The sequence below is a fragment of the Eschscholzia californica genome, unplaced genomic scaffold, assembly GCF_041429995.1.
Source record: "Eschscholzia californica isolate CP2 unplaced genomic scaffold, dmEscCali1.0.p SCAF_3, whole genome shotgun sequence".
NCBI classification, from domain to species: Eukaryota; Viridiplantae; Streptophyta; class Magnoliopsida; order Ranunculales; family Papaveraceae; genus Eschscholzia; species Eschscholzia californica.
Window position 1 is genome coordinate 58,029,180 of NW_028238420.1, and position 13,934 is coordinate 58,043,113.

Genomic DNA, 13,934 nt, shown 5'->3' on the forward strand with positions numbered 1-13,934 from the left:
GACTTTTAAAGTGTTTGTTAGAGTGTCCCGTTGGGGATGCTGTTAGGAAAGAGTCTTCATTGACACTTGACAACTAGACTGTTGGAGCATCTCCAATGGGACACTCAATCTCTAACACTTACGACTGTTAGAGTGCCGCATATGACTTTTTGAAGTTTTTGTTAAAAAATCATCTCCAATGGGACACTTTGTTAGGCACTCTATTATGAGGTGGACATATTTATTATAGAGTGTCTAGAGAGAGAACTCTAAAATGAAAGTGTCTCTTTGAGACTCTCTACGTGTCACTTTAAAATTTAAACCAATAAAAACCTTTTCTTTTCAACTAGTTTTTCCTATTCAATTTAAGAGTGACATGTGTATTAAGTAGAGAGATTTTAGAGATCTCCATTGGAGACATGAAAATTTAGAGTGTCTGCATTGACACTTTAGGAAAAGAGAATCTTTATTTGAAACTTAACAACTTTTAGAGTGTTTGTTTGTTAGAATGCCCCATTAGAGATGCTATTAGAGTGTTTGTTGGAGTGCCCCATTAACATTGGTCGTGAGGGAGTATCACTCCCTTACAACAACATTAACCCTTACAACAAAAAATAATTGGGTTATTTCCCTAATGGCCCCCTACTTTGTAACCAGCTTCCCGCGTGGCCCCCTACTTTACGAAAAATACCCATATGGCCCCCTTCCGTTATAACACCGTTACTCTCTCTCTTCACAATCTTTTCTCTCTCCTCCACATGTTTTCTCTCTCTGCCACCTCGTTAAAACAAGCCACATCATCGTCTTCTCCGACGGGTCGCCGGCCGGCCAAATTCCGGCCGGCGACCTTCAAACTTTTTTTTTTTTCTCTCTCTTCTCTCTCTCTCTAAAAAAAAAAAAAAAATTTTTTTTTTTAGATTCTCTCCTCTCCCTCTCTCTAAACTCCGGCGAAGGGGGTTTCCCTTCGCCGGAGTAGGTCGAAATCGACCTTGAACAGATCTGTTCAAGGTCAGTTCGTGACCTTGAACATATCTGTTCAAGGTCATTTCGCGACCTTGAACAGATCTGTTCAAGGTCACGACGACCTTGAACAGACGACCTTGAACAGATCTGTTCAAGGTCACGACGACCTTGAACAGATCTGTTCAAGGTCACTTCGACCTTGAACAGATCTGTTCAAGGTCGATTTCGACCTACTCCGGCGAAGGGAAACCCCCTTCGCCGGAGTTTAGAGAGAGGGAGAGAATCTAAAAAAAAAAAAAATTTTTTTTTTTAGAGAGAGAGAGAAAAAAAAAAAAAGTTTGAAGGTCGCCGGCCGGAATTTGGCCGGCCGGCGACCCGTCGGAGAAGACGATGATGTGGCTTGTTTTAACGAGGTGGCAGAGAGAGAAAACATGTGGAGGAGAGAGAAAAGATTGTGAAGAGAGAGAGTAACGGTGTTATAACGGAAGGGGGCCATATGGGTATTTTTCGTAAAGTAGGGGGCCACGCGGGAAGCTGGTCACAAAGTAGGGGGCCATTAGGGAAATAACCCAAAATAATTTTGATATACTAGTTTGAAACATATATTCCGTGTCTAAATGTAAAAGAAAACAATTATATACAGAATCAAAAGTAAGGTAGATACTAAAGAATTTTTTATTTAAAAGCCCAAAAAATTGGGTCAAATACCAAATTAGGCCCACCATAGATTAATAATTCATACAAACCCCATTTTTTTGAAAATAAACCAATATCAAACCCAATTTCGGATCCCTAGGTGCATTTTCCCATCTCTAGAAACCCATTACTTTAGATAATCCCTAATCTACCCTTTATATATATAACCCAAATTTCCCTCATTATTTCCCTTTTAAGTCAGAGAATTTCTTTCTTTCTCAAAAAAATTTCTTTCCTTCCATTATATCCTTCCATCTTTTCTAAAAACACAAATACCTTCCCTCTCCCCACCGAAGCTGCTGTCCGGTTTGGCGAAATCTTAGTCGGAGTTGTTGTTCGGTTTGGGAAAGGTTTTGGACATCTTCTTCAATACACCTATCATCATGATCAACAACTTCGTTATCATCTTTATCATATTTTGATCATCTTCTTCTCCCTTAATCTTTAACTCATCTGCAACAACAACCAAGGTATGATCTTCTTCATCTTCTTCTTTAATCTTTTGTTGCAACAAATGTATTATTCATCATCCATCTTATTTATCTCTTTTCAAACTAGATTCTTCGAACTTTGATATAATCATTTTAGATCTATTTTTGACATATGTTTTTAGATATGTTCTTCCAACTTTGATATAAAATTTTTCAAAGAAAACAAAAGTACAACTTTAGATCTGCTTTTTTAGTTTCTCTCTCTAGAAATTACGTTTTTAGCATATTTTGATATTTAACAAACAAATTTACTGATTTGTTAAGCATTTTAATATATGTCTTTAGAATGATTCTAATACAACGAGCAAACTTAAAAATGTTTTATTAATTTTTATAAATGTTACCACCAAAACTCAGATTTTTTTCACTTACGGAAATTGATTAGTGTTTTAATCATCTTAATTTTGATATAGAAACGATGTTGGTTCAGCGAGCAAACTCAAAAATGCTTTATTTATTTCGTCAATTTTATTGACATTTTTTATTTTCTTCAAACATAACCTCCGTTTTTTGGAAGAATTGCGTTCTAGGAACATTCACGTGTTTGTTTCACGCACTTATACGTTTGTTTTGAGCACAAGTGGTTATGTTTTGAGCACACATGTAAATGCTCAACGTAACCATTAAACACTATCTTTCTCTTTCTTTTTTTATGTTTGCAACTTATCTTCAAAGATAACAAATACTATATATTTTGCATTTTTTTTTTATAATTTCTGGACATATTCCAGTTTGTTCTAAAAGTTTTTGACATTTTATTGCGCTACTATTCTCTGTTCATTCAATACTTTTTTATATGAGAAACCATATATGATTGTTCTGAGACCAACTACTATACTTTATAGCATTTCCGATACTAGCCTGGACAAGCATGCATATGTTTATTGCATTTTTTTTGCTATTTTGTGCATATTATTATTTGTTATCGAAACCACATTCTTTTTTGTTACTGATTGTTAACCACTTGCAGTCTCATTTAGAAAGGAAGTAGATAAAACAACTGATGATTCACGCGACGGGAACAAAAAATTTGTATCGGAATCATGAAGTCCCAATTTAACTCACATAGGTCAAATATGTTCAGGACGAGTGAAAGCTTTTGAACCAATATCCAGATTTATTTGTAAATTTTTAGCTTGGTCTCGATGATGATTTTTTGTATGGAGACATTTTAGCTTTTGTAACTGACACAAAAGATTTTGTTATAAATACTTCAATTTATGTTGTTTATTTAACTCATTTATGGTTTCAACACTACCGTACTTGCTCAAAACATTAAATGAAATGCGACGCGAAAAACAGGTTAGTAGAAAAATTCTTGAAAATTCTTGAAAAGTTGAGCTTCAAATAACTACATCTAAAATTTAAATCATTATCTATCTAAAACCTAACTAGATGAAAAGTGGATCTAACATATGAACATAAATGGTGAAGAGGATTATGGTTTGAAGAACAAAGTTTGAAAAGAGAAAAATAGATAAGAAGATCTTCATTAATGGAGCAACATAATTTCAAAGTTCTAAGCAACATAATCTTTTAGCTTTAACAAGGTGAAAACCCATTACACAGTTTCTTGTTCTAATAAACCAAAAAAGTACAAACTTAGATCTACTTTTCGGTTTCTCTCTTTAGAAATTACGTTTTAGCATATGTTGATGTTTAACAGACAAATTGTCAGGTGTTTTAAGCATTTTAGAATATGTTGTTTGTTAAGGGGTTTTGTTTCAAACATTTAGGGGTTTGTTGATGAGTTTTGGGTGTTTTACTTGGTGAAAAAGGTATTGTTATTCGTTAAGTATTTTGGTAGATTTTGGAGACATTTACATTTATGTTGAAGACATTTAGGATTCTGTTTCAAACATTTTGGGTATTGTTGGTAATTTTTGGGTGTTTTACTTGGTAAAAAATCTTTTGTTCTTCGTTAAGCATTTTGAGAGTTTTTGGAGACATTTACAGTTATGTTGAAGACATATGGGGTTTTGTTTTAAACATTTTGGGTTCTGTTTCAAACATTTATGGATTTGTTGACAACATTTTGAGTTCTGTTTCAGACATTCAGGGAAATGTTGATGATTTTTAAGTGTAAACTTGGTAAAAAGCTTTTTTCTTCGTTTAGCATTTCGGGTGGTTTTGAAAACATTTACAGTTATGTTAAAGACATTTTGGGTTCTGTTTCAAATATTTACGATTTTGTTATAGTTATTTTGGGCTTTGTCCCAGACATTCATGGGTTTGTTGATGAATTTTGGGTGTTTTACTGAGTAAATAAGTCTTTGTTCTTAGTTTAGCATTTTGGGGGGTTTTTGGAAACATTTTTAAATATGTTGAAGACATTTTGGGTTATGTTTCAGACATTCAGGGGAACGTTGATGATTGTTTAGGGTTTTACTTGGTAAAAAAAAACTTTTGTTATTCGTTTAACATTTTGGGGGTTTTTTGAAACATTTAAAGTTATGTTGAAAACATGTTGGGTTCTGATTTAAACATTTGCGATTTTGTTCCGGACATTTTGAAGAATGTCAACTACAATGTTGGACATGTTCATAGCATTTTATGATTAAGATAACAAAAAATTTGTTCTTCAAAATATATGAGATGCAGAGACAATAAACAGTTTGTCTCAGGAATTAAACAAAATATGAAGAAACAATCAATAATGTTATGAACATTCTTCAGGTGCATTTTTACATTGTTTGACACTCTTTTGGATGAATAAGAAATTTACAAAATAAGAGTTAGCCATGTAAGGATCCATTCACTAAACAACATGAGTTAGAATGTTTGGAACAATATATAAAATTCATAGACAAAAAGAAGAAAATCTAAGACAAATAAGCAACATATGCAAACATTCTAATTCATGTTGGAGACATACGGAAGAATGACAACTACAATTGGGCGCGACACGATTCACAAACTAGCTTTTCTTATCATTATTTTGAGAAGTAGCAGGTGCTCTATCCGGTTCCATAGATGAAAATTCTGCAAGCGGAATGAACAAATGATTATATTCAGTAGGAATATAGGAAAATGTTCGAGACATTAAAGCGAATGTTATCAGCATTTCTAAAAATGTTTAAAAGTAGTGGAAAATTTCAAAGACATACTCATTCAGAATGAATCCCGAATATGAAGAGCAAAAATATACATTAAACAATTGATAAATATGTTTCTAACAAAAGAGAAGGTGTTCTCATTATTGAAGAAGTATCGGTATTTTGAACAACAAAGAATGCTTAACGAAGAACAATAGTTTTTTTACCAAGTAAAACAACAAAAAATCATCAACAAACCCCTGAATGTTTGAAACAAAATCCAAAATGTCTTCAACATAACTTTAAATTTTTCCCAAAACCCCTAAAATGCTTAACGAAGAACAAAAGTTTTTTTTACCAAGTAAAACACTAAAAAATCAACAACAAAACCCTAAATGTTTGAAACAGAATCTCAAATGTCTTCAACATAATTGTAAATGTCTCCAAAAACTCCCAAAATTCTTAACGAAGAACAATAAATTTTTTTACCAAGTAGAACCCCCAAAAATCATCAACAGACCCCTAAATGTTTGAAACAAAACCCAAAATGTCTTCAACATAACTTTAAATTTTTCCCAAAACCCCCAAAATGCTTAACGGTAAACAAAAGTTTTTTTTACCAAGTACAACTACCCAAAATCAACAGACAAAACCCTAAATGTTTGAAACAGAATCCGAAATGTCTTCAGCATAACTGTAAATGACTCCAAAACCCCCAAAATGCTTAAAGGAGAACAATAGTTTTTTACCAAGTAAAACACCCAATAATCATCAACAAACCCCTAAATGTTTGAAACAAAACCCAAAATGTTTTCAACATAACTTTAAATTTTTTCCAAAACCCCCAAAATGCTTAGCGGAGAACAAAAGTTTTTTTTACCAAGTACAACACCCCAAAATCACCAACAAAACCCTAAATGTTTGAAACAGAATCCGAAATATCTTCAACATAATTGTAAATGGCTCCAAAAACCCATAAAAAATGTTTAACAAAGAACAATAACTTTTTTACCAAGTAAAACACCAAAAAATCATCAACAAACTCATAAATGTTTGAAACATGACCCAAAATGTCTTCAACATAACTTTAATTTTTTCCAAAACTCCTAAAATGCTTAACAAAGAACAAAAGTTTTTTTTACCAAGTAAACACCCAAAAATCAACAACAAAACCCTAAATGTTTGAAACAGAATCCCCAATGTCTTCAACATAGCTGTAAATGTCTCAAAAACTCCCAAAATGCTTAACGAAGAACAATAGTTTTTTTTACCAAGTAAAACTCCCAAAATCATCAACAAACCCCTAAATGTGTGAAACAGAACCCCTTAACGAACAACATATTCTAAAATGCTTAAAACACCTGACAATTTGTCTGTTAAACATGAAGATAGTGTTTAATAGTTACATTGAGCATTTACATGTGTGCTCAAAACATAACCACTTGTGTTCGAAAATAACAATTTATGTTGCAAGCACGTAATGTTATCTTTCCACAACATTGATTTATGTTCTGGGTTTGGATGAAAACGTAAAAAACAGAAACAAATAAGAGAGAAGCAAGAAAGAGAATATCAAAATGTGTACGAAAATATGTTTTAAATAAACCAGATATGTCAATCGCACATAAGGAAGTGATGTAAAAAAAGAAATAAGATAAAGAAACTCCAAAAACAACTTCATTAATGGAGCTTCAAATAACTAGATCTAAAACTCAAATGTTTATCTCTCTAAAACCTCATAAGATAAATAATCCATTTTAATATAAAAAAAATGTTTCAAACACAGAGAAATCTGTTATGATATAATCCCCTTCTTTATGTAAAATCTCTTTAACATTAAGAGACAACATCAAAACCTATAGTTTTTCCTAAACAAAATCCTAATAATCTTCAACAGACCTTTCAACAATCAAAACCCTAATATTTCCCCTCTCACCTGAAACCAAAAATAGAAGATCTTAGCCTGAGTTTCTCTGGATTTCAGTCGAAATTGGTCGAGAAAGAAGATGGAGATTTAAGTTAAAAAACGATTTGCAGAGAGAGAGAAGATGGTTTTTGTAGAGAGAGATAGAAGATGGTTTTTGTAGAGAGAGAGAATAAGAATATGAAATGTCTTTTTTCAGCTTACTAAGAGTAAATGGGTTTTGAGTCTTGGGTTATTAATAACCCCAATCTGACTTAATGGGATGCCAAAGTTTTGGGCGGGAAATTTGGGAAGAAAAATTTGGGAGGATAGGATTGTCTCTTATTTGTGTAAATGAGGGCAATGTGGTACTTTTACAAAGTGGGTTTTTATAGGGTTATTTCCCTAATGGCCCCCTACTTTGTGACCAGCTTCCCGCGTGGCCCCCTACTTTACAAGAAATACCCATATGGCCCCCTAAAACCGTTAACTTTAACTTTCCGTCACTCTCTCTCCTCCATCTCTTTTTCTCTCTCTGCCATGTCACGCCACCTCATCTGTTAGGCCACCTCATCACCATCTCCGGCAGAGGTCGCCGGCCGGCCAAATTTCCGGCCGGCGACCTTCAAACTAAAAAAAAAAAATTTTTTTTTTTTTTTTTCTCTCTCTTCCTCTCTCTCTCTAAAATTACTCCGGCGAAGGGAGACCTTCGCCGGAGTGGTCTGTTCTTCAATGAACAGACCAAGGTCTGTTCTTGAAGAACAGATCTCGGTCTGTTCTTCAAGAACAGACCTGGTCTGTTCATTGAAGAACAGACCTGGTCTGTTCATTGAAGAACAGACCTGGTCTGTTCAGTGAAGAACAGACCTGGGTCTGTTCTTCACGAACAGACCGAGATCTGTTCGTGAAGAACAGATCTCGGTCTGTTCTTCAATGAACAGACCGAGATCTGTTCTTCAAGAACAGACCTCGGTCTGTTCTTCACGAACAGACCGAGATCTGTTCGTGAAGAACAGATCTCGGTCTGTTCTTCAATGAACAGACCGAGATCTGTTCTTCAAGAACAGACCTCGGTCTGTTCATTGAAGAACAGACCACTCCGGCGAAGGTCTCCCTTCGCCGGAGTAATTTTAGAGAGAGAGAGGAAGAGAGAGAAAAAAAAAAAAAAAAATTTTTTTTTTTTTTAGTTTGAAGGTCGCCGGCCGGAAATTTGGCCGGCCGGCGACCTCTGCCGGAGATGGTGATAGGTGGCCTAACAGATGAGGTGGCGTGACATGGCAGAGAGAGAAAAAGAGATGGAGGAGAGAGAGTGACGGAAAGTTAAAGTTAACGGTTTTAGGGGGCCATATGGGTATTTCTTGTAAAGTAGGGGGCCACGCGGGAAGCTGGTCACAAAGTAGGGGGCCATTAGGGAAATAACCCTAATATTTAAGATTGGGCCTCCTCCCTATTATCCCACATATTTTGGGCCTTAGAATTACGGGCCCGATACTAAAACCCTTGGTTGGGATAGTGGTCCACACTCCACATGTAGAACACTCATTAACCTCACATCATGACTTAATTAGTTAAATAATTAAGGTTAGTGTAAAGATGTACCAACTTTATCTTTCAAAATAAATGGATATTAAAAAGTGGGTTCTCAAACATATTTATAATGGAGAATAAAGACATTAGTAAGTATTTAATCACTTTACTTTTTTTTTTATTTGTTTCAAATTGATAAACAAGATAACATAATCAGCTTTGATTAGTTGTAATGTTTGAAATGCAAATGTGAAGTCATGAACTCATCATGTAAGGATATTGTAATTTTTATTTAAACTATTATGTAGTTCAAAAAAAATATTATTCCTAGTTCAATGTCATTCATGATTCATATTATATACTACATTAAAAAGCTATAAATGATTTTGCATTGAAGTTTATCGACCAACGCCATATTTACTTTTGCAACATAAAAAATGTCGTATTTACTTGCTCTGTTACCTAACTTCTTTGTACTTAATTTTGTGTTGGGGTATTTCAGTAAAGAGAAAACTAACAAATGAAAATTATTAACAATAAAATATAGCAGACTAAAAGCAGGAAACAAACTTATTACAAAGTGTAATACAAACTAGTTGAAGTGGAAGAATTTTTTTTATTTTTCACAACTAAAATATTGAGTCAGATTTGGTTAGTCTTATACCCCATGCCAAAACTAGGTCTTTTCGTTGAAGATGTCCTGTATTATAATGAATTTTTGGGTCTATAGTCCAAAAAACTGGCCCTAATAGGAGATTTAGTCCCCTCTAATCCCATAAAGGGTTTAAAAACCAAAATATTAATAGAAATAGATATCTAATCCTTTTGGTTCAATCTAGAGAGTAATCACTAATCCCTAGAACAATTATAATTTCATAATACCCAGTCTAACCTTATTCAAATATCTTTACAGTTTAAAAAACAAAATCGGTTAATATATTTTCCATTTTTATCTCAATGTTTCTCTCTCCAATCACGTTTTATATTAAGCAATCGTGATCTTATCATAATAAGGAAGTTTTGTAACTGAAATCGTATCATCTCTCTCACTCTCTCCCTTCATCTGTTTCTAACGTATTACCTTCATTAAAACAGAATCATTTGAGTTGCAGGAATCATAATCACCATTCTTAATCAGGTATAACATTCATCTGATTACAACTTTCTTTTTATCTTTTTTTAGATTACGAATATGTTGATTTACAATCTTCAACTTCCATTAATTCAATTATATTGAACAAACTTCATTAGAGCTAACCAATCTCAGGTAAACAATCTTCTATTTAATGTTTCTGTTTCTTATGGATATGAATCTAGGATTTTCTTTCTCTCTCTAAGGATCTATTCAATGGTAGCTGGTTTGATGAATTAACTCTTCATTACTGAATCTAACTTAACTTTTTAATACAGAAAGATTCAATCATCTAAATATAAGTAGATTAAGCTCAATGAGATTTGTTACTTTTTGTTCAGATCTGGTTTCAATCCTACTGGATAATTGAATCGTGTGTTTTCCGTACGGTTCATCATAACAGAATTATAAGCTCCTACACTTTATCATAAAGTATCATAATTTATTGTAAATAATGCTAACAACAGAATCTCAATTATTTTGAACTTGTAATATACATTTCATAATGTCCTACTAAATTATATATAATTTTCTAGAATATTAATCAATGATATGTTTTTTGTATAAGAAATTACATGTTTGAAATACAAATTATGTATACTTTAACTTAAATCAGAGTTCGTTTTTTAAACAAAAAATATTCGCAAACCTTTTATTCATAACGATTCTTTATTATCAATTATGCATACTTTACTATAATGTATGCATGCTTTATTATACATCAGTATATTTTTATGCAAAATTTATGTGTATTTAAAATTTTTACTCTGTCTTGTCACAGATGGATTCCCAGGCACAATCAACACATCAACTTAAGCAAATTAAATTGAAATCAGATGGTTGGGATAAGATATTTACAGAAGTAGGACAGCTCTTCCCCGGTGGTGCCAAATCGTTTCGATATGCTCTTAGGCAATATAGTATCAACACAGGACATGATTTCAAATTCTTAAAAAATGATACAAAGCGTGTTACTGCTGTGTGTCCTGTGGAAGATTGCAAATGGAGAGTACATGGTTTGGCACCATTAAATTGCGATTCGATGTTCATTTTGAAAGATTTGGAAATGAAACATGACTGTGCTGATTTCATTAAGAAGGCCAAAAAACCCAAAATCAACAGTTCTTTTGTTGGTAAACTGATTCTTGATGATGTTTCGAGAAGTCCAGATCGTTCCACTAAAAGTTTGAAGAATGATTTCTTGAAGGACTACGGCGTTCAACTTCCATATTACTACACATATGAGGGGAAGAAAGTTGCAATGAACGAAGCATTTGGCCAGGAAGGAGATTCATATGCAAAACTTAAATGGTATGCTGATGCCTTTTCACGGACAAATCCAAACAGCATAGTGCAATTAGAAATCGACGATGCTACTCGTCGATTTCAAAGAATTTTTATAGCACCACATGCTTGTATGGCTGGATTCAAATATTGTAGACCTGTTATATACGTTGATGGAACCTTTTGCAAAACTCGTTTCAACGGTTGCATTCTATCTGCTGTTGCTAAGGATGGAAACAATGGTTAGTTACCAATACTTTTACAAATTATTATATATTATGTCTTCAGTTATTATACTTTTAATGTCATTATTTATAATTTCGAAATTCCCTTCGTAATTTAGAACTAACTTTTTAGAAACAATATACATTAATTATGCTTTAGTTGTAATACTGTAATATTTGATTACAGTATTATGAATTTATCTAACATATTTCGTAATTCCAGGTCTGTTTCCCTTTGCTTATGCTGTTGTTGACGCAGAGAATGACATTAATTGGGAATGGTTTTTGGGTCATTTACGCAATGCTGTGGATATGGAGAAGACATATACTTTTATTTCAGACCGTCACAACGGTATTATCAACGGTGTTAAGAAAATATTCCCAACAGCAAACCATTCTTTTTGTGTTTGGCATCTGAGGAACAACCTCAATTTAAGACTCGCTAATGGTGCTCGAAAATCTAAGTTCTTTCAAACATTGATTTTCAAGGCAGCCAGAGCTATTCCCGAGTCTGAGTATAATAATACTATTAACCAGATGATACAAATGGGTGGTTCCAAAGTTGCTGCATTTTTTCAATCCTTAGACCCCTCATCATGGGCAGATGCATTCTTCCCCGGCCCAAGGTTTGATCAGTATAATTATACAAAATATGTTGGTGAAAATCACTTATGATTCGTAATAAATCTTTCATAATTTATGACGTTGAAATCATAATGTTTCATACATTTAGTATACTTTTACAAACATCATTGCTACTTTGGATACAGTAGCTGTAATGTAAACACCTTTTTGAGTTTTTTAAATCATGATATAACTATATTATTTTGTTTTGTTCAAACAGGTACACAGCAATAACTTCTCAACTATCGGAGTCCTTCAATAATCAAATCAAATATGCCCGTGTACTACCAATTACAGCAATGTTGGATGCAATACGTACACATATAATGAACAAGATGAATGTAGCACGTGAATTGTCCAACAAATGGACTACGTTCTTGTGTCCTACCATCACTGATCTTCTGAAATCTAAACATGATAGTGCAGCTACTTGGAATTATGCACAGGCTGCTCCACTCATATTTGAGGTTTATTCTGATCCATCACATAGTGTTGATCTTCTAAATCTCACTTGTACATGTAGAAGGTGGCAGGTAGATATGGTTCCTTGTGAGCACGCTATGTTGTGCATAAAAACTTTGGATGAAGATCAACAAGATTGTTTTTATGATCCTATATGGACAACTGAGTCTTATGTTAAGACTTACCAGGAACATATAATGCCAATTCCAAATTATGATGAGCCTCGTTCATTTGATGAAGACACAAAAACACTCCCACCGTTGATTCGTCGTAGACCGGGTAGGCCAAGAACAGTACGTATTGAGAGCTCAGGAAACATTCCAAGGAAATTGAGGATATGTGGTAGGTGTAAGCAACCTTCCTACCACAATCGCTCCACATGTAGGGTTAATATTTGATGTTATTTCTTCACTTACAGCATAAACAATGTATCTCCGGTTCTTATTAATGCGAAACAATTTTGAAAATTTGAATGTTTATGATAAATGACTTACTTTGTTTTCAAATGTGTGCACAATTTACTTTAAATTATAAGTAATTTAGGATAAAGTTGTTAGAATTTTTTATGGATACTAGAATTTATCCCATAAATTATAATAATTTAGTATACATGATAAATTATTCCGTGGTAATCTTTCTGAATTTGTATCAGAACACCATATAAGTTTCTGAATCTGGATTATAACTAACATAAATTACTGTAATTTAAATCACAATCCAAAAACTTACAAAAAAAACCAGATAGAGAATCTGTCAATAGATTGATTTTGCGTTCAAATCCTACTAGATATTACATTTGACCAAGAATTTCAAGACCTTCCAAAAAAATTGAAATTTTAACTATTATAAATTCTTTCTCCACTGTTCTTTCGTTTCATTCAGAATCTCGTACGTCACTTGCGCCCTCTTTCGTTGTGCTAAAACCGTCCAATCATCACTAAGAAAATCTTTAGGTACATCCCATTTGTAATTTTTCATGAACAACATCTCCATATGTAGCATAATAAATGGTCCACAATCCGCACTGTACATCATACACAAATAAATTAAAAATTGCCAGCCATGGAATATATATCTGTTAATCAATATGTATAATAGTAATATGTAAAATAATCTAGCAAGGTTGGTACTTACTACTCTCCTTGTTGATGATCATACGGCGATTTTAACTCCTTACATTTCTTTTTATATTCAGGGCTAACATATTGTATTTCATGAAGCACATCAAGTATCTCCTGCGCATACTTCTTAGCATTTTCTTCGCAAACTTTACGCATTTTGATGTCGAAGTACAAGGAGTTGTAGTGTGTCCAAGTTTGATCATAATAATCAAAAACAAGCAACGTCCAATGGATACCCCTACTTACATCTGTAATCATTGCATGACACATGGGTGCAACTAAAAACGACAGCAGCCCTCTATCAGCCTCATTTAAAATCCGATCTTTGAATACTGCGTTTATGTTTGCTTTGGTTGCCTTGCATTTTATCATTGTCTGTACAATAACCATTCAAAATTTGCATACCAAGTTTGCATTTTATCATATAAATATTAAATAAAACATTAAACAATACGATAATTTTCATGTAAATCCTATATAATTTACAGACTAC

At 33.3% G+C, this 13,934-nt stretch overlaps 1 protein-coding gene across 1 annotated transcript; it reads left to right on the plus strand.

Annotated features, from left to right (window-relative positions):
* Positions 1 to 10,507: 10,507 nt before the first annotated feature.
* LOC147552418 (uncharacterized) lies at positions 10,508 to 12,718 on the plus strand. The gene is made up of 4 exons (XM_086668632.1): positions 10,508 to 10,588; positions 10,826 to 11,252; positions 11,458 to 11,860; positions 12,079 to 12,718. The coding sequence occupies exons 1-4, from the start codon at positions 10,508 to 10,510 to the stop codon at positions 12,716 to 12,718; spliced, it is 1,551 nt and encodes a 516-aa protein (XP_086524758.1).
* The last annotated feature ends 1,216 nt before the right edge of the window (positions 12,719 to 13,934 follow it).